Genomic DNA, 21,401 nt, shown 5'->3' with positions numbered 1-21,401 from the left:
AGAGCAATGGGATTGGTCGAGATGCTCTTGCAGAGAGCAGTCACAGACACTACTTCTTTCAAAAAAACCAAACATAAAACAGGTTGAGGTGACTCACTGCTTGTAGAGGTAATGAGATGGCAACATCACATTTTCAAAAACCACAAGGTGAAAATTATAAGAGAGTTCTCTTTCGGCTTCCTGAACAAGCACCCTTCCTTTATTTCATATAATTCTTATTGACCTTCTTTGCTCACTTTCTCATTTACCTTTCTCAACAATAATGCTCATTTTGCTGAAATGGCAATGAAAATATAAATGAATATATATTGTGAAATTGTAACAACGGGCAAAGAAAGAAATCAGTCAGTCACAGAACCTTGGAACAAGGATCAAAAGGGCCACAACACACTGCAGTACACCAGAACTGCAAAAAGAGGAAGAAGAACACCTCTACAACGTATTCGCCAAAAACGGATACCTGTTCATCAACAGATGCCCAAGGGAAAGACAACGGAATGAGGACATGCCACAACCCAAAGGACTAGCTACACTACCATACATCAAAAACATTTCTGAACTGACAGCCAGACTATTGCGACCACTAGGACTCATAACAACACACAAACCAACAGCCACTCTCAGACAACAACTCACCAGAACGAAGGACCTGATACCCAGCATGAGCAAAACCAAGGACTGCACAAAACACTGCATAGGACAAACAGGAAGACAGCTAACGATCCGCATCCATGAACACCAACTAGCCACGAAACGACACGACCAGCTATCCTTAGTAACCACACACTCAGATGACAAGCAACATGAGTTCGACTGGGACAACACTACTAATATAGGACAAGCCAAAAAGAGAACAGCCAGGGAATTCCTAGAGGCATGGCACTCATCCACAGATTCAATCAATAAGCACATCGACCTGGATCCAATATACCGGCCACTGCAGCGGACAGCTGGAACTGACAACCGTAAGCAGCAGATACAAACCACTATAAATGCCGGAGGAAACATCACAGAAGCGCTTCACAGGAGGCTCTCAAGCACTGAGAATGTCACCTAGACAGGGGACGAAATGTCGGCAACACAAATTCCCAGCTCGGCGAAAAGAACCACAACAAGGATCGATAATCCAAAATAACAAGATGGTCACCTTGTAGGTGACTACCACTCCCTCTTATGCAATTCACAGTTCTAACCAGCTTAGATTATTGGATCCCTTGACAGCAGCTTATTCTTAATAAACCAGCAAATGCAATATAAAATGAAGGAGTACACACAAACTCAGGTGATGTCCTGGGTATGAGGTATGGGTCATCTTGGAACCTATAATGCGCAGCTGTGTGGTCCTGTAAAACAAAGTCAAGACACATTCAGCATCTGTAACTAATGTAGAATAAAGTTGCTTTCTGCAGATTCATGAAAATTACTCACTCTGTTCACTGTTGCAGCAAGAGTTTGAAGGACTGCTAACTTGTCCCTAGAAAATAAAGAGAAATATTAACTACACTTACAGAATATGGGCTTATTCAATGTTTCGGGAGCATTACTACATAGGGTAAACCCCTCTGCTAACTTAAACCTGACACACAGAGAAGCTCCCCTCGTGTCATAATCTGCTAAATTTCAAAAGGCAAAGGACCATCCCAGAGGTCACTATTTTAAAGAATAAAATTGTTCATTTTTACTTAAAGTCCAAAAGAAAACATTCGACAACTATTTACAACTCCTTTCTCCTAAACCTATTTTTAACTTCCATCTCTACAATATTGGTCTGATAAAAATCCCGATTAAGATTTACAAAAAAAATTTCAAATTTCAAAACCAGCCAGCTGCCAAATCTTCTTTGCATTTTCCTCTGTTGTCTTTTCTTCAGTATTCTGCTTCACAAGTACCTTTCTGAGAGCTAGTCGGCTAGCACTCAATACTTGTTGGCTTTCTTGGCAGTTCTTCCCCTAACTGTTCAAAACATCCTGTTTTATATCCCTAAACATTGGCTCATTTCATTGGTTTGATGTCATCAAATTCAAATTTCATTGAATTTTATTATCTGGGGCATAATTTAAACTGATTGGCTGAATTTGAATTTGTTTCATGGCAGCGCAACTCCAGCTATTTATTGTAACCAAGTGTTACAAATTTTAAATTGTTCAGCACACTGTGCTTTCAGTCATTCCTTGCTATCTTCCTCTCTCAAAAGGTACAGTACACACCTACAGGACTCTCATTGTTGTGTTATTTTCATGTAAAGTGGAACAATAAAGCTGAATATTCAACCCATGTTTCTATTGTGCCCTGCTACTTCATCCTGATTAGCATAAACTAGAGTCTCTTGATTATTTACTGTTTCAGTGGCATTTGAAGTCATGTTGATTTTCAAGTATAAAGATAGGGTTGTATCGGAAAGTAGTTTGTGAAGCAACTACTTTGAAACACTGCAACAAGGCTCAAATAATTATTGGAATATAAACAAACATTCTTAAAATTCTTGTTTACCAAATCAACCTGTGAACTATCAGTGAATCACTTGTACCTTATCCTAGAATTTGAATCTAGGAAGTTAGAGATTCTCAGCACAGAAAGATGCCCTTCAGTGTATGCACCAGTCAAACACCCAACTGTTCTAATCCCATTTTCCAATGCTAATCCTGTAGCCTTGAATGCTATGGCGTTCTAACGTTCATCTGGACAGTTCTTAAATGCCTTGAGGGTTCCTTAGCAAGTTGCCAAGCCAAATACATAGCATTCAACACATTACCATTGATGAATCCTACACCATCGGTATCCTGGGGAGGTTAATGATGATCAGTGGCAACAAACCGAAGGAGAAATTCTGAAGGAGAGTATTAATCTTCACGCGGAGGGGTAAGGTCTCATCAGCAGGGATAATCAACATGGTTTTGTCAGGAAGGTCAGGGTTTTTGTCAGGAAGAAAATTTGATAGTTTTGAGGTGGTGGACAAGTGTATAGAGGAGTGCAATATAGTTGATGTAGTTTATATGGACTTCAGTAAAGCCTTTGACAAGCTTTCATATGGGAGACTGATAAAGAAGATAAGTACACATCGTATCCAGTGTAATTTTTTTTTGTTAATATACTTATTAGCAAAAAAAACCTAGTTTTTAAACTTTACAATAACATAAAGTTACAAGAACACAAGTTTAATAAAAAAACAAATTACAATACAATTACTGTCTACTAACTACTAACCTACCCTATAAAACAAAATGACACTAATAAATAAATGACTGAAAGGAAAACAAAACACAGAATAACAATGCTCGGCGCAAAGCTCCCAAACAAAAAAAAACAAACGGGAGCATTGTGTGTGTGTATATATACACACACACACACACATATATATATATTCACTCAGGAGTCCCCCTTCCAGGGCTCAGGAAACCTAACCATCCTGGTTAAATGAACACCTCATTAAGATAGCAGACAAATCCGTCTGATAAAAAAAAGGTCTGTTGAACAGTGCATCATATTTGTGAGAAAATCCAAGGGAATGTGCTCCATAATTAATTTTCGCCATCCCAGCAAACCTGGCAGGTTCTCAGACACTTAATTCATCAGAATATTCTTCCATGTTCTGTAAGTAAGAATATTGAATCATTTCTTCCCATGCTTGCCTCTCCCCTATCTCTGCCGCCACAGCAGTCCATAATGTCCAGAAACAGTGGGTAAGAGTACCTGCACTTAGTTTACATTTGAGGCACATTGGAGATGTCCCCTTTGTAAACTTCGCCAGATGGTTTGGTGCCAAATGAACCCTGTGCAGAACTTTTAACTGCACAGTGCATGTCCAATTACAGATTGAGCTTTTTCACGCAGTCTCCTAGATGTCCTCCCACATTTCAGAAGAGATCTCCACTCCCAGACTTCACATAGCAAGATAATATCCTGCCAGGCCCTACCACCCAGTAGGCGATAGAGGGCACTAACTGCAAGGGTGCTATTGGAACGTAACAACCTCTCTGTATTGGGCTTATAGGGCTTAGTGAGAAGTGGAGTCTTCTTCTGGATGAAAACCCTAGCCTGAAAAAAACAGAAAAAGACCTCTACTGGGCAGCCCATATTTGCAGCTCAATTGCTCAAAAGGACATCATAAACTCTCCCTCAAACAAGTCTCCCAAACTGGAAACTCCTCTCGGTGCCCATGGTTTGAACCCTGAGTCCATCATCCCTGGTTGTGGTTGAGTGGTGAAGTCTTAGATAAACAGCCCTCACTCTGACGCATTGCCCTCTATGCCTTGACCGGACGAACAACAACAGGCTTCCAGCAGTGGTCCACAACTGTCCTCATCTTACCCATGAACAACAGGTAAATAAGGCGGCACTTTGCCTGAGAGGCCTCAATATCCAGCCATATTGAGCCCGGATCGTTACCTGCACAAACACACACAAAGGACAGCAGGAAACTCAATCGATAACTCCAGACGTCTGGGAAATCAATTCCTTCCCCTCCTTGAGGCAACTGCAATTTAGCAAGTTTGATGAAGGGCCGCCCACGACGCCAAACAAAAGAACTAAATCAACCCATAAGTTTCCCCAATGTTGACCTAGGAAACACTGTAGGGAGCATGCGCACAGCATAAAGCAAACAAGGAAAGACATTCATCTTAATAAGGGCTATTTGGCCCAACCACGAAATTGGCATTGGAAGAGCCTCCTAGAGATCCGACTGAATACTGTCTAGCTGGTGAACAAAGTTAGTCTGAAATAACTGATCAAACATTGGCGTAGTAAAAATACCTAGGTATCGGAAACTGGCCCGTGACCACTTAAAGGGGAATATAGGGCCACCTTCAACCTCTGGCACTTCCTTAAAGTCCCCCCAAAGGCGTAGCCTGCAACTTTGCAAAGTTGATCTTATATCCTGAAAAAGCCCCAAATGAATTAATACATTGCATCAGATGGGGTATGGAAATCATCAGGTCCGATAAAAACAGAAGAACGTCATCCGCATATAATGTAATCTTGTGTACCCTCGATCCCACTTCCGGAGCAATTATGTGGACGTTCTGACGAATGGCCTCTGCAAACGGCTACGTCACCAACGTAAACAACAATTGTGAGAGGAGGCAGCCTTGATGACTACCCCTGCCAATCCCAAAATTCCCAGACTTCACCCCGTTGGTGATTACGGAGGCCAGACAGTGGCGATATAAACCTCCACCCACCTAGCAAAGACCCCACCCAATCCAAACCGTTCTAAGACATAAAAGAGATACAGCCAATCCACTCAACCAAATGCTTTCTCTGCATCTAAGGAACTCTCCAACCCCTGGATCAACTGTTGCTGACATGCTTGGACCATATTCAGCAACCTTCTCATATTATCAGAGGACCTCCAGCCCCTTTTAAAATCAGTCTGGTCCTCTTTGAAAATCTTCTCCAATCTCAGCGCCAAAATCTTAGACAGAATTTTGAAATCTGAATTTAAAAGAGAGATGGGTCTGTATGAGGCACAATCCTCAGGAACCTTCCCCTTCTAAAGAACGAGAGAAATATTTGCTTCTTTCAAAGATGGTGGTGAGCGTTCATACATATAGGAGTGATTGCACATTTCCAACATTGGTCCTGACAGAGTCCCTATAAACTCCTTATAAAACTCACCTGGGAGACCATCAGAGCCGCTCTGAAGTTGCCCAGCTGCCTCTTGTATTTCCTGAATGGTCAAGGGGGCCTTAGGGGGAGGCCTGCTCCAAGGTTACCCCCAGGGAGGTCCAAGCTCTTTAAAAAAAAGGCTTCTATTTTGACTCACCTATCCTCGCAACCTTCAGACCAATACAATTCAGAGTAAAAACTGTGAAAAGCCTCATTAATCCTTTTGACATTGTACGTAAGGACTCCGGCACTGTCTCGGATTGCAGTAATGGATTGGGGACCACGCTTTTTTGGAGTCAGGTACGCTAAATACTTCCCTGGCCTATCCCCATACTCAAACAAACAGTCTTTGTCTAGCAAAAACAAGTTATTTCTTTGTGGTGTAGCTTAGTCACTGAAGGCCACGCAAAACTTACCACCTCAGCAGCTTTCACCCATGTCTCAAGTAGACGCTAGTGTTCCACCTTCTGTCGTTTCTGGCTAGCCAAATAGGAAATAGCTAATCCATGTGGGCGGCATGGTGGCACAGTGGTTAGCACTGCTGCCTCACAGCGCCAGAGACCCGGGTTCAATTCCCGCCTCAGGAGGTGTGGAGGTTGCACGTTCTCCCCGTGTCTGCGTGGGTTTCCTCCGGGTGCTCCGGTTTCCTCCCGCAGTCCAAAGATGTGCACATGGTCAGGTGAATTGGCCATGCTAAATTGCCTGTAGTGTTAGGTAAGGGGTAAATGTAGGGGTATGGGTGGGTTACGCTTCGGCGGGGCGGTGCGGACTTGTTGGGCCGAAGGGCCTGTTTCCACACTGTAAGTAATCTAATCTAATCTAATCACTAGCAAAGGCCTTAGCAGTCTCCCATAGCATAGATGGGATACTAGCCGTGATCGGATTGATAGTTAAAAACCCCTGAACCTCCCTCAAAAAGTATTCACAAAGTTGGAATTCTGAGGAGAAAAGGATCCAGATGGCAGTGCCGTGAACCTAGCCCCTCACTCTTGGCCTTAACCTCCAAATATACCATCCATGATCAGAAATAGCTATGTTCCCAATTTTACAACCCATAATTGAATCCAGAAGGGTTGAGAGTGCCAGAAAAAGATCAATCCTCTTGTGACATTTATGTGGGTTTGAAAAAAAAAGTGAAGTCTCTGCTGGTAGGGTGAAGACATCTCCAAATGCCCACCAGCGCCAACTCCTCGCACAGGTCAGCCACCTGCTTGGCCTGCAAAGAGATAGTTGGGACCCACTAGGCATTCTGTCCACTTTCAGATCCAAAAGGCAATTGAAATCCGCGCCCCCTTCTACAATAATGTGCCGCGTTCCAAAGGCACTCAGCTTAGAGAAGGAACTAATCAAAAATTTGAGGGGATGCACCGGGGACAGTAGACACTTAAGGTGCCATATTCCTCACCAGGAATCAGGGCTTTAAGTATCACAAACCTCCCTTGCTCATCTTTCACCTGCTCTAATAATGTGAACGGAAGATTTTTCTGTATAAGTATAGCCACTCCCCTACTTTTAGTAGCAAGGGATGAAAAGAATACCTGGTCATAACCCCCCTGTTGTAACCTCAGGGGTTCCCCATCATCAAGACGGGTTTCCTGCAAAAGGGCGATATCAACCCTTTCCTGAAGGCTAGAAACACTTTTTTCCTTTTAATGGACGAATGACTTCCCTTTAATGTTCCAGGTGCACCATTTAACAAGACGCAGAGCCATATTCCCTTTCAGAGATCCTTGAACCCACAGGAGGGAGAACCCTGCTTGCAATGCGCCAAGCACAAGTAAATGAAGACTCAGTTGTAAAGGTGTGCATGTAAAAACTACCCTAACATAACTACAAATAACTACTGTTCCCAAAAACTACAAAGAAAACCAAGCTTTGACAAAGGGTCAGTTAGACTCGAAACGTCAGCTCTTTTCTCTTCTTACAGACCTGCTGAGATTTTCCAACATTTTCTCTCTTTGGGTCCAAAGAAAACCAACTGGAAAACCTTGAACGAGAGATTTTCCCCCTGTCCATAGGGGGCACCTACCTAGCACCCACTTTACAACTCCTTCAATCCCGGGCTGTGCCCCAGCCTTAGGTAAAAATAAGTAAACAAGGAGATGATCCTTAAATCAACAAAAGATGACAAAGTCAGGATAAACACGCCACCCACTCCCAGCTCCATGTCAACTCTATAATGACTAAAGAGAGAAAGAACAAAAAAAAGGAAAACAACAATTAAATTTCCCATGATAAAATCCAGTTGTAAAAGTATAATAGAAACAACATATTCCAAGACTTTTTCCCCTTAAAAAGAAATTAGGGAGAGAGGAAAAGCAAAAAGGGAAATCACAGTGAAAGGAGGAAACTAGGACAAACATTAACCATAATCTTCAGATCAGTGAGTCTGTTTTGGAGTGTCCACAAAGTTCTTGGCTTTATTCGCCAAGTCAAACATATAAACTGAATCCTCGTGGCTGAAATGGAGTACCGCCAGGTACCTCATGGAGTACTGGATGTCCAAGTTCCTCAGCCTCTCCTTAACTTCATCGAAGGACTTCCTCTTTTGGATTACAGCTGCCGAGAATCTTGGAAGATCCTAATGTTTGACCCCTTGAGCAGGAGTGCCTTTGGATTTTTTCCCAGTGATCTGGAGGCTTCTATCACTCTTTGCTTGTCCTCCTATGAGTGAAAGTGCACTAGGACCAGGCAGAGGCGCTGCACTGGCCCAGACCTGCGCACTGCCGCTCAATAGGCCCTTTCAATCTGCAGCTGGCCAGACCTCAATGTGAAGGCCCAGGAAGTGCAGCAGCCAGTGTTCAAAAATGTTGACGGGCTGCCCACCTTCTTCACCCTCCAGAAGCCCGACAATCTGCAGATTCATTCTCCAACCTCGATTTTCGAGGTTGTTGACCTGATTTTGCAAGGACCGCAGGATTCACCCAGACAAGGACTCTATCACTGCTCAGAGGCCATGATTCGACCCTCCACCTCCTCTATTGACGCCCCGAGGCCCTGGAGCTCGTTCATTCTTTTCTGTGATGGGTTGGATCTGGGCACTAATCTCCTCTAACTCAGCCCCAACCTTTGGATAAGGCGAGTCATCGCCACCAATTCCTGCGGATCCATGAAGTCCCTCAGGGGTTCGGAAGAGACTGCTGCTGTGGTTTCTGGCACGCCCGGTACTGCAGAGGAGTGTCCTCCCTGCTGCTGTTTGCTCACTCCCTTTCTCATTGGCATCCTTCCCACTCCAAAATGTGGACAAATATATGTTCTCAAAGTTTTAAATTAACAGTTCGTTTGTCGAAGTTAGCCCGGGATGGCAAATAAAAACACCAATATGCCTTGGCTCTTAAGCAGAGCTGTCCACTGCAGTTCAAATGAATCGCTGCCATCTTGCCGAGTAATCCAGTGCAATTTGACAAGATAGTTCCAGTGGCAGGTGGAATTTCACCCTGATACATGTGAAGTGATGCACTTTGGAAGAAGTAACAAGACAAAGCAAGATGAGAGGAAATTCAGGAACAGAGCAGCCTTGGGATGTTTGTCCAATGATCCCTGAAGAAATCTGGATAGGTTAAATTGGGTGGTTAAGATAGCATATGGGACACTTGTCTTAATCAGTCATGGAGACAGCGAGGACTGTAGATGCCACAGAGTACAAGGACAGTTAGGTTTTGTTTCAGCTGTACAAAACTTTAGTTAGGCCACACTGTGTGCAGTTCCAGTTGCCTCACTATAGGAATGAAGCGATTTCATTTGAGGGGTGCGGAGGAGATTCATCTGGATGTTGCTTGGGTTGGAGGGTATTGAAGAAAGGCTGGATAAAGTCATATTGTTTTCTTTGGAGTAGAGAAGGCTCAGGGGGAACCTAATTCAGATGTAAAATATTACAAATGCCATGACCAGTTGGACGAAAGCTGTTCCATTAGTTTTAGGGCAATTAACGACAGGACATAATTTTAACATGAAGGGCAGGAGGTTTAAAGAGGGGATGTGAGGAACCTTTTTTCACCAAGAGTGGTGGGAATCTGGAATACTCCACTTGAGAGGGTAGTAGAGGCAGAAAACCTTACAACCTTTAAGTGTGCTTTGATGATCATTTTGGGATCAGTGCAAATCAGTATGTGCAGACTTGATGGGCTGTAGGGCCTCTTCTGTGCTGTATGACACTGTTTCCAATGGTAACCCTGAAGAAAGACATTCTGAAGTACCATTGCAACATTCAAATAACTATATGTATACTGTACCTCAAATCTAGCTGTAAAGCTATTTAATTTTTGGACAATGTTTGATGCATCAATTTAAATTCAATTAAAAATAAAAAATGCTTAGCCATCCCAAATGACCCTTGATTCAAGCTGACAAATTGTTAATACTCCAGACCACTTGATCTAAAATCTGACAACTAAAATAATCCTGAATTTGTCAGACTTTAGATAGTGTACCTGTATTGCCAAATCACCTTACCATATTAAAAATTAGTCGATCACAACTAAAGTAGAACATTTTGGCTGATCAGCGTACAAAGTGACAATAGAAAATAAAAACTTACCAAGTTTTCTTTCTTGGAATGACTATTTCTTCTGTAAAACCTTGAAAGAGAATATTGAATTGCTCAGCAAGTTTTGGCAACAAACGTGGTCAACAAAGGATTTAACAGCCCAATTAAGACCTTTGTCAACACCATCAGAAATGGCATGAAACAGTTACCTGTCTGTTCATGAACTGCATCCTGACAGAGAGTTGAGTTTGTGGAATAATTCCTGTTCAAACAAAAATAATCAAATTAAAAGTTACAAAGAGATGGGTAAGTGGGTGGGGGGAGGGGACCCTGACCGACCCACGTTGTGACACCCAGAGTCAAGGCCAATCAACGAAACAAACCTCAAATCGTCATTACTTTAAAAAGACAACCATTCCCGCTCTTACCAGCGGCAGCAGCCCCCTCCTCTCGGGAGGCACTGGACCCCGGCCGAGCCGCTCCGCTTCAGCAGCCGACAACAGGAGCGGAGGCCGGGTCCCGCCGCCATCTTGGCCAGCCGCGCGCACTGCCTTGTGGGAAAGGTCGGCCTCTCCCAACAGGCAGAAGCGAAAGGTGGGGGGGAATGGTTTAATCTGTGTGTGTTATCAGTTCATTTCAGTAAAGTCAGAAGAAATCAATACACTGACCGGTTCAAGTTCTATCATATTATGAATTTCCCGACCCACCTCCTCGTTCTGAGTCTTGATTTTGTATGCGTGCTATGCGTTTTGTGTGACACCCCCCTCCGTTGACAAGACGTGTTTCCTTCCAACCCCATGTGGCTCGAGCTGAAGTGAGGAGTTTAACGTTTACTTCGTGTTGATTTATGTTTCCCTCTCCACACGTTCTCGGAACAAAATGCTAATTGGGAAGGAGATTCCGTGGAGACGTTTGGAAAGTATCTCGTTCAACGTCTATTCCGCAGAAGATATCAGGTACCAGCACCGGGGGGAGGGAGTAGGAGCGTATCGTGTCGTATCGTTTCGTGGTGCTAAAGGCCTCGCTCTCCCACCCCCCCTACACCCACCACCCCCACCCCCCCCCCTACACCCACCACCCCCACCCCCCCTACACCCACCACCCCCACCCCCCCCCCCTACACCCACCACCCCCACCCCCCCTACACCCACCACCCCCACCCCCCCTACACCCACCACCCCCACCCCCCCTACACCCACCACCCCCACCCCCCCCCCTACACCCACCACCCCCACCCCCCCTACACCCACCACCCCCACCCCCCCCCCCCTACACCCACCACCCCCACCCCCCCTACACCCACCACCCCCACCCCCCCTACACCCACCACCCCCACCCCCCCCCCTACACCCACCACCCCCACCCCCCCTACACCCACCACCCCCACCCCCCCCCCCCTACACCCACCACCCCACCCCCCCTACACCCACCACCCCCACCCCCCCTACACCCACCACCCCCACCCCCCCCCCTACACCCACCACCCCCACCCCCCCCCCTACACCCACCACCCCCACCCCCCCTACACCCACCACCCCCACCCCCCCCCTACACCCACCACCCCCACCCCCCCTACACCCACCACCCCCCACCCCCCCCTACACCCACCACCCCCACCCCCCCTACACCCACCACCCCCACCCCCCCCCCTACACCCACCACCCCCACCCCCCCTACACCCACCCCCCCCACCCCCCCCTACACCCACCCCCCCCACCCCCCCCCTACACCCACCCCCCCCACCCCCCCCCTACACCCACCCCCCCACCCCCCCTACACCCACCACCCCCACCCCCCCTACACCCACCACCCCCACCCCCCCCTACACCCACCACCCCCACCCCCCCCTACACCCCCCACCCCCCCTACACCCACCACCCCCACCCCCCCTACACCCACCACCCCCACCCCCCCTACACCCACCACCCCCACCCCCCCTACACCCACCACCCCCACCCCCCCTACACCCACCACCCCCACCCCCCCTACACCCACCACCCCCACCCCCCCTACACCCACCACCCCCCACCCCCCCTACACCCACCACCCCCACCCCCCCTACACCCACCACCCCCACCCCCCCCTACACCCACCACCCCCACCCCCCCACACCCCCCACCCCCCCTACACCCACCACCCCCACCCCCCCTACACCCACCACCCCCACCCCCCCCTACACCCACCACCCCCTACACCCACCACCCCCACCCCCCCCCTACACCCACCACCCCCACCCCCCCTTACACCCACCACCCCCACCCCCCCCTACACCCACCACCCCCACCCCCCCTACACCCACCACCCCCACCCCCCCCTACACCCACCACCCCCACCCCCCCCTACACCCACCACCCCCACCCCCCCCTACACCCACCACCCCCACCCCCCCCCTACACCCACCACCCCCACCCCCCCCTACACCCACCACCCCCACCCCCCCCTACACCCACCACCCCCACCCCCCTACACCCACCACCCCCACCCCCCCTACACCCACCACCCCCACCCCCCCCACACCCACCACCACCACCCCCCCTTCACCCCCACCCCCCCTACACCCACCACCCCCACCCCCCCTACACCCACCACCCCCCCTACACCCACCACCCCCACCCCCCCTACACCCACCACCCCCACCCCCCCTACACCCACCTCCCCCACCCCCCCACCCCCCCTACACCCACCACCCCCACCCCCCCTACACCCACCTCCCCCACACCCCCACCCCCACCCCCCCTACACCCACCACCCCCACCCCCCAACCCCCCCCTTCCCCCCCACTCCCCCCTTCCCCCCCACCCCTCTCTTCCTCCACCCCCCCCCACCCCTCTCTTCCTCCACCCCCCCCCACCCCTCTCTTCCTCTACCCCCCCCACCCCTCTCTTCCTCTACCCCCCCACCCCTCTCTTCCTCTACCCCCCCCACCCCTCTCTTCCTCTACCCCCCCCACCCCTCTCTTCCTCTACCCCCCCCACCCCTCTCTTCCTCTACCCCCCCCACCCCTCTCTTCCTCTACCCCCCCCACCCCTCTCTTCCTCTACCCCCCCCACCCCTCTCTTCCTCTACCCCCCCCCACCCCTCTCTTCCTCTACCCCCCCCCCACCCCTCTCTTCCTCTACCCCCCCCCCACCCCTCTCTTCCTCTACCCCCCCCCCACCCCTCTCTTCCTCTACCCCCCCCCCACCCCTCTCTTCCTCTACCCCCCCCCCACCCCTCTCTTCCTCTACCCCCCCCCCACCCCTCTCTTCCTCTACCCCCCCCCCACCCCTCTCTTCCTCTACCCCCCCCCCACCCCTCTCTTCCTCTACCCCCCCCCACCCCTCTCTTCCTCTACCCCCCCCCCCACCCCTCTCTTCCTCTACCCCCCCCCACCCCTCTCTTCCTCTACCCCCCCCCCACCCCTCTCTTCCTCTACCCCCCCCCCACCCCTCTCTTCCTCTACCCCCCCCCCACCCCTCTCTTCCTCTACCCCCCCCCCACCCCTCTCTTCCTCTACCCCCCCCCCACCCCTCTCTTCCTCTACCCCCCCCCCACCCCTCTCTTCCTCTACCCCCCCCCCACCCCTCTCTTCCTCTACCCCCCCCCCACCCCTCTCTTCCTCTACCCCCCCCCCACCCCTCTCTTCCTCTACCCCCCCCCCACCCCTCTCTTCCTCTACCCCCCCCCCACCCCTCTCTTCCTCTACCCCCCCCCCACCCCTCTCTTCCTCTACCCCCCCCCCACCCCTCTCTTCCTCTACCCCCCCCCCACCCCTCTCTTCCTCTACCCCCCCCCCACCCCTCTCTTCCTCTACCCCCCCCCCCACCCCTCTCTTCCTCTACCCCCCCCCCACCCCTCTCTTCCTCTACCCCCCCCCCACCCCTCTCTTCCTCTACCCCCCCCCCACCCCTCTCTTCCTCTACCCCCCCCCCACCCCTCTCTTCCTCTACCCCCCCCCCACCCCTCTCTTCCTCTACCCCCCCCCCACCCCTCTCTTCCTCTACCCCCCCCCCACCCCTCTCTTCCTCTACCCCCCCCCCACCCCTCTCTTCCTCTACCCCCCCCCCACCCCTCTCTTCCTCCAACCCCCCCCCCCCCCACACCTCTCTTCCTCCAACCCCCCCCCCCCACACCTCTCTTCCTCCACCCCCCCCCCCCCCTCTTCCTCCACCTCCCCCCCCCCCCCCCCCCCCCCCCCCCCCCCCCCCCTCTCATTCTTCTGAGCTCCAATTGACATGGGAAGAGAGTCAAAAGGTGTGGCACTAGAAAAGCACAGCAGGTCAGACAGCATCCGAGCAGGAAGATCGTCAATGTTTCGGGCATAAGCATTTCATCAGGGTCAAGTGCTGAAAGGTGGGACTAGATTGGGTTGGGATATCTTGTCGGCATGGACGAGTTGGACCAAAGGGTCTGCTTCCGTGTTGTATATCTCTGTGAGGGATGTGGTAATTGCTGACATGGCAATATGGGTAAGGTCCAACCTTAATTGAGAGTTAACCACATTGACTGGAGTCGCATGTTGGCTAGACCAGGAAAGAAATGAAAGATTTCCTTCTCAATACCTGCTAATGTAGTCAACTCAGCCACATTAGGGAGATTTAAACTATCCTTAGATAAACACATGGATGATTTTGGGTTAGTGTAGGGGGACGAGCTGAGAATAGTTCACAGTTCGGCGCAACATCAAGGGCCTGTTCTGTGCTGTATTGTTCTATGTTCTATGCACCTGCACTCCGAGGCCTCTTTGTTCAGCATTACTCCTTAGGACCTTGCCATTAAGTGTATAACTCCTGCTAAGATTTACTTTCCCAAAATGCAGCATCTCACATTTATCTAAATTAAACTCCATCTGCCAATTCTCAGCCCATTGGCCCATCTGATCAAGATCCCGTTATACGCCGAGGTAACCTTCGCTGTCTGCGACATCTCCAATTTTGGTATTATCTGCAACTGACTAACGATACCTCTTATGCTCACATCCAAATTATTTTGTAGATTCCCTTAGGATTTTCCATAACCTTATTTCCCTCTTAAGTGTACTCCTCCAGGGATTCGCCATGTACAATTCTAATCAGCCTGTTGTGGGAAGGATATTATTAAACTGGAGAGGTACCTAGGGGGCAACTTTTTCACGCAGAGGGTGGTACGTGTATGGAATGAGCTGCCAGAGGAAATGGTGGAGGCTAGTACAATTGCAACATATAAGACATAGGAGTGGAAGTAAGGCCATTCGGCCCATCGAGTCCACTCCGCCATTCAATCGTGGCTGATGGGCATTTCAACTCCACTTACCCTCATTCTCCCCGTAGCCCTTAATTCCTCAAGACAACAAGAATCTATCAATCTCTGCCTTGAAGACATTTAGCGTCCCAGCCTCCACTGCACTCTGCGACAATGAATTCCACAGGCCCACCACTCTCTGGCTGAAGAAATGTCTCTGCATTTCTGTTCAGAACTTACCCCCTCTAATTCTACGGCTGTGTCCACGGGTCCTGGTCTCCTCACCTAACGGAAACAATTTCCTAGCGTCCACCCTTTCCAAGCCATGTATTATCTTGTATGTCTCTATTAAGTCTCCCCTTAATCTTCTAAACTCCAGTGAATACAATCCCAGTATCCTCAGCCGTTCCTCATATGTTAGACCAACCGTTCCAGGGACCATCCGTGTGAATCTCCACTGGACACGTTCCAGTGCCAGTATGATCTTCCTGAGGTGTGGGGACCAAAACTGGACACAGTACTCCAAATGGGGCCTAACCAGAGCTTTATAAAGTCTCAGTAGCACAACGGTGCTTTTATATTCCAACCCTCTTCAGATAAGTGACAACATTGCATTTGCTTTCTTAATCACGGACTCAACCTGCATGTCGACCTTTAGAGAATCCTCGACGAGCACTCCCAGATCCCTTTGTACTTTGGCTTTACGAATTTTTCTCACCGTTTAGAAAGTAGTCTGTGCTTTTATTCTTTTTGCCAAAGTGCAAGACCTCGCATTTGTTCACGTTGAATTCCATCAGCCATTTCCTGGACCATTCTCCCAAACTGTCTAGATCCTTCTGCAGCCTCCCCACTTCCTCAGTACTACCTGCCTGTCTACCTAACTTCGTATCATCTGCAAACTTCGCTAGAATGCCCCCAGCCCCTTCATCCAGACCATTAATGTATAATGCGAGCAGCTGTGGCCCCAACACTGAACCCTGCAGGACACTGCTCGTCACTGGCTGCCATTCCGAAAAAGAACCTTTTATCCCAACTCTCTGCCTTCTGTCAGACAGCCAATCCTCAATCCATCCCAGTAGCTCACCTCGAACACCATGGGCCCTCCCCTTGCTCAGCAGCCTCCCGTGTGGCACCTTATCAAAGGCCTTTTGGAAGTCTAGGTAGACCACATCCACTGGGTTTCCGTGGTCTCAACTACTTGTCACCTCTTCAAAGAATACCAACAGGTTTGTCAGGCATGACCTCCCCTTACTAAATCCATGTTGACTTGTTCTAATCAGATTCTGCTCTTCTAAGAATTTAGAAACCTCATCCTTAATGATGGATTCTAGAATTTTACCAACAACTGAGGTTAGGCTAATTGGCCTATAATTTTCCATCTTTTGTCTTGATCCTTTCTTGAACAAGGGGGTTACAACAGCGATCTTCCAATCATCTGGGACTTTCCCTGACTCCATCGACTCTTGAAAGATCTCAACCAATGCCTCCGCTATTTCCTCAGCCACCTCTCTCAGAACTCTAGGATGAATCCCATCGGGGCCAGGAGATTTATCAATTTTAAGACTTTTTAGCTTTTCTAGCACTATCTCTTTTGTAATGGCAACCATACTCAACTCAGCTCCCTGACTCCCTTTAATTGTTGGGATATTACTCATGTCTTCCACTGTGAAAACTGACGCAAAGTACTTGTTAAGTTCTCCTGCTATTTCCTTTTCTCCCATCACTAGGCTTCCAGCATCAGTTTGAAGTGGCCCAATGTCTACTTTTGCCTGTCGTTTGTTTCTTATGTATTGAAAGAAACTTTTACTATCATTTCTAATATTACTGGCTAGCCTACCTTCATATTTGATCCTCTCCTTTCTTGTTACTCTTTGTTATCCTCTGTTTGTTTTTGTGGCCTTCCCAATCTTGTGATTTCCCAGTGCTCTTGGCCACTTTATAGGATCTCTCTTTTTCTTTGATAGATTTCCAGACTTCCTTTGTCAGTCATGGCTGTCTAATTCCTCCCTGGATAATCTTTCTTTTCTTGGGGATTAACCTCTGTACAGTGTCCTCAATTATACCCACAAACTCCTGCCATTTTTATTCTCCTGTCTTCCCCGCTAGGCTCTGCTTCCAGTCTATTTTTATGTCAGTTCCTCTCTCATGCCCTCATAATTACCTTTATTTAACTGTAACACCATTACATCCGATTTTGCCTTCTCTCTTTCAAACTGCAGACTGAACTCTACCATATTATGATCGCTGCTTCCTAAGTGTTCCCCTACTTTAAGATTTCTTATAAAGTCTGTTTCATTATTTCGCACTAGGTCCAGAATAGCGTGCCCCTTGTGGACTCCATGACAAGCTGTTCCAAAAAGCCATCCTGTAAGCATTCCATGAATTCCCTTTCTTTGGATCCAGTGGCAACATTATTTACCCAATCCACCTGCATATTGAAGTCTCCCATGATCACTGTGACCTTGCCTTTCTGACATGCCTTCTCTATTTCCCGGTACATGTTGCGTCCCTGGTCCTGACCACTGTTAGGAGGTCTGTACACTACTCCAATTATGGTTTTTTTGCCTTTGTGTTTCCTCAATTCCACCCACACAGACTTCACATCATCTGACGCTATGTCATTCAGTGCCATAGATTTAATTTTGTTCTTAACTAACAAGGCAACCCCACCCCCTCTGCCGACCTCCCTGTCTTTTCGATAAGTTGCAAATCCTTGAAGGTTTAACTGCCAGTCCTGACCCCCCCCTGTAACCAAGTCTCTGTGATGCCTACCACATCATAATCATTCACTATGATCTGTGCCATAAGTTCATCTGCTTTGTTATGAATGCTACGAGCATTCAGGTAAAGTGTCTTAATGCTAGCTTTCCTATCATTAGAGATATTGGAAGTCATAAGACGTCCTAAATTATCCTTGCTTTTTTCTGCATTCCCAGTCTGCCTCAATTTTAAATCCGCCTGGACACAGCCATACTCCCTGTTGCTTTCACTCCTTCTCCCCCCCCCCCCCCCCCCCCCAACCCAGAAGTTTAAAGTCCTACTGACCACCCTATTTATCCTTTTCGCTAGAACATTGGTACCTGATCAGTTCAGGTGGAGACCATCCCAACAGTACAGATCTCCTCTGTTCCAAAACTGATGCCAATGCCCCATGAAGTGGAATCCCTCTTTCCCATACCAATCCCTTAGCCACGTGTTTACTTGCCTAATTTTCTTGTCCCTATGCCAATTGGCACATGGCTTGGGCCGTAATCCGGAGATTATGACCCTTGAGGACCTGTGCTTCAATTTCCTGCCTAGTGCCTCGTAATCCCCAAATAGGTCCTCCACCCTAGTCTTGACTATGTTGTTCGTACCAACGTGGACCACAACAACTGGATCCTCCCCCTCCCGCTCCAATATCCTTTCAATATAAAAGGCGTCTGGATGGGTATATGACTAGGAAGGGTTTGGAGGGATATGGACCGTGTGCTGGCAGGTGGGACTAGATTGGGTTGGGATATCTGGTCTGCATGGACGAGTTGGACCGAAGGGTCTGTTTCCATGCTGTACAAAAAAAATGCTATTAATGAATCAGGTGAGTTTTTATGGCATTAATGAGATTGACCTTCGATTTTTCACCATTTGCTATGGTAGCATTTGAATCTGTGTCCACAAGAAACTAGGTGGACCTCTGGATCTCGGTGGGATCACTAGCATCTTCCCATGCTGATGGGGTAGATAAATATTGTTGATGGGTGCTTGTTGATATATACTAGCTACGACCAGTTGGGCCATATAGCCCATTTTTCTGCTGTACTTTCTGAGAACCAATCTCAAGTTGTAATGCATTTCTGCTGTCTGAGTGAGGTTAAACCAGTTGTGCATCAATTGAACAGTATTGCAGTTTAAGTGTGAATTAGGATGTCATTATAGATTTAAGCAATGGTCATTCACTCCTGTTTCATAACAACCCCTTCACTTTGTGTGAACTCCAAAATGATCTTTTTTTTTCCCTTTTAGGAAACTGAGCGTAAAAGCAATCACTAATCCTTATTTCCTGGATAATGTGGGCAATCCAGCAGCGAATGGTCTTTACGATTTGGCATTAGGTCCAGCTGATTCTAAGGAAGTATGTGGTACCTGTGCGCAAGATTATAATAATTGCCCTGGACACATTGGCCATATAAACCTTCCATTAACTGTCTATAATCCGCTATTTTTTGATGTAAGTATTGTTTGAAGTGTAAAGGTATGCTAATGTAATAAATAGAATGGATTATGGATATTTGGAGATGATTGCTATTTTTGATCTATATTCAGTTATATTGATAGCTCCGATATTGGGCAATGAAGAGGACATTTGGAAATGACCACATATTGTTTTACTGCAGCTGATTTATTTGATTCAAATTCCAGGAATTACAATGACAACAATTTGTGTGATGCCCTTGGCCTCCCCTTATACAAGTTGAAGACGTTTTGAATCCCTAGTACTCTTCCTACTGACTGTCACAGTTTGCATGCATTATTCAAAAATGGCCCCATGATTTACCAATCTAAAAAAACATACTGCTGCTCATGTTAGCAAACTGCAAGTAAAACTTTTTTATATAAAATTCTTCTTTCCATTGTTTCTAATGATTATATGATCTAATAGAACAGTCTCAGTATTTTCTGAATACTTAAGAAATAGAAGCAATGGTTGGTCATACTGCCTGCCCTTTCATGAAATTTCATTGATCTTTCCCTTCAGTTTGCTACCTAATCGTCATATTCCTTGATTCTTCCAAAGACCAAACCTCTTGACTATCGGCCTTAATTATAAGCAGCGAAGAGAATTGACAATACTCTGGGATAGAGAATTCCAAATAATTAAAACTATTTGAGTGAAAAAAATGTTGTCTTCTCTCATTTCTAAACAGTAGCACTTATCTGGAGATTGTGACCCATGTTTCAGATTTCCCAGTTGTATCTACCCTGGTTTGTCCTTCAGTACCTTCCATCTTTCAATGAGGTCATCTCTCATTCTTCTAAGCTCTAGCAAATATAGACCTAATTATTCCGCCTCTGAAGAAGTGACAATCCTGCCATGAATCGTGAGCTTTCGTTGTACTGCTAATGCAAATGTGTCTTTCCTTGTATGGTAAACAAAATTGCGTACAGTATTCTAGGTGTGGTCTCAACAAAGTCCTGTACAATTACATTTTTTTTGCAATAGAATTGCAATATTTATTGTTTATTCCTATACTCCAATTCCTGTACGATAAAGACCAATCTGCTATTTGCCTACTAAATTATTTGCTCTTCCTTCAAGGTTATTATTAGTGTTTCTTCTGACAATACCCTCATGCCTCTCAACACCAACCGTTACAATTTCATGCCTTTAAAAAAGTTTTTTTAATTTAATAAAATAAATAACCTTACATTTCCCCAAATTATACTCCATCTGCTATCTGATGCCCACTCACTTAATTTGCTTATCAACTCTTTGTGTCCTTTGCTTAGCAAACATGTAAATATGTTTTCGAATTAATCTGTTCAGACGTGTTATGAAACATCTCTGGAGCAAGGAGTACTTGAACCTGGGTGTCCTGGCTCAGAAGTAGAAGCACTGTCACTGTGTCACAAGAGCCCTCCGCAAATTTCGATACTTTTGGTGTCTTTGGCCAGGTCATTAACATAGATAGTAAATTGTGGAGTTCATGCACTGACTGTTGCTGTACTCTGCCAGTTTCAAATTGTGTGCTATACTCCTTGTAGTCAACTGTGAAGGCCAATCATTACTCTGTTTAGATTTATTCAGATTGAAATATTGCAAGTATATACCTCTTAACTCAACGATACCACAGTAAATGTCATTTTAACATGTGCTCAAATAAAAAGCCAATTTGCGTCTCATGTTTTCTAATATTTTCACCAAATACTAAGTTGTTGAGCTTACTTTTTTTGTGAGACCAACATTCATTCCACATCCCTAATTGAAATTTGACAAGATGAGTTCACATTTCCGATGTGATAAATCCTAAAAAGGCATATTCCTTACCATGAGCTCCAGATAAAGTGGGTTGAAAATATAAGCTTTAGGTCCCTTTGAAACAGTAACAAGTGTGAGGCAATATCAAGTTAA

General features: G+C 47.4%; 2 protein-coding genes across 2 annotated transcripts in view; one reads left to right on the top strand and one right to left on the bottom strand.

The window, feature by feature from the left end:
- The window catches only part of ptcd3 (pentatricopeptide repeat domain 3), a 59,553-nt gene extending 48,899 nt beyond the window's left edge, over window positions 1-10,654 (bottom strand). The window contains exons 1-5 of the mRNA XM_072576289.1: window positions 10,522-10,654; window positions 10,303-10,355; window positions 10,145-10,184; window positions 1,429-1,474; window positions 1,275-1,343 (exon numbers count right to left, since the gene is read on the bottom strand). Coding sequence (XP_072432390.1) covers window positions 1,275-1,343; window positions 1,429-1,474; window positions 10,145-10,184; window positions 10,303-10,355; window positions 10,522-10,622 — 309 coding nt within the window. The 5' untranslated portion in view covers window positions 10,623-10,654. The remainder of the gene's footprint in view (window positions 1-1,274; window positions 1,344-1,428; window positions 1,475-10,144; window positions 10,185-10,302; window positions 10,356-10,521) is intronic.
- A 190-nt stretch (window positions 10,655-10,844) lies between these two features.
- The window catches only part of polr1a (RNA polymerase I subunit A), a 142,766-nt gene continuing 132,209 nt past the window's right edge, over window positions 10,845-21,401 (top strand). Inside the window, exons 1-2 of the mRNA XM_072576247.1 lie at window positions 10,845-11,049; window positions 19,295-19,499. Coding sequence (XP_072432348.1) covers window positions 10,973-11,049; window positions 19,295-19,499 — 282 coding nt within the window. The 5' untranslated portion in view covers window positions 10,845-10,972. The remainder of the gene's footprint in view (window positions 11,050-19,294; window positions 19,500-21,401) is intronic.

Source organism: Chiloscyllium punctatum, chromosome 1 (assembly GCF_047496795.1).
Source record: "Chiloscyllium punctatum isolate Juve2018m chromosome 1, sChiPun1.3, whole genome shotgun sequence".
Lineage (NCBI taxonomy): Eukaryota > Metazoa > Chordata > Chondrichthyes > Orectolobiformes > Hemiscylliidae > Chiloscyllium > Chiloscyllium punctatum.
This window is presented reverse-complemented; position numbering and strand designations above follow the sequence as displayed.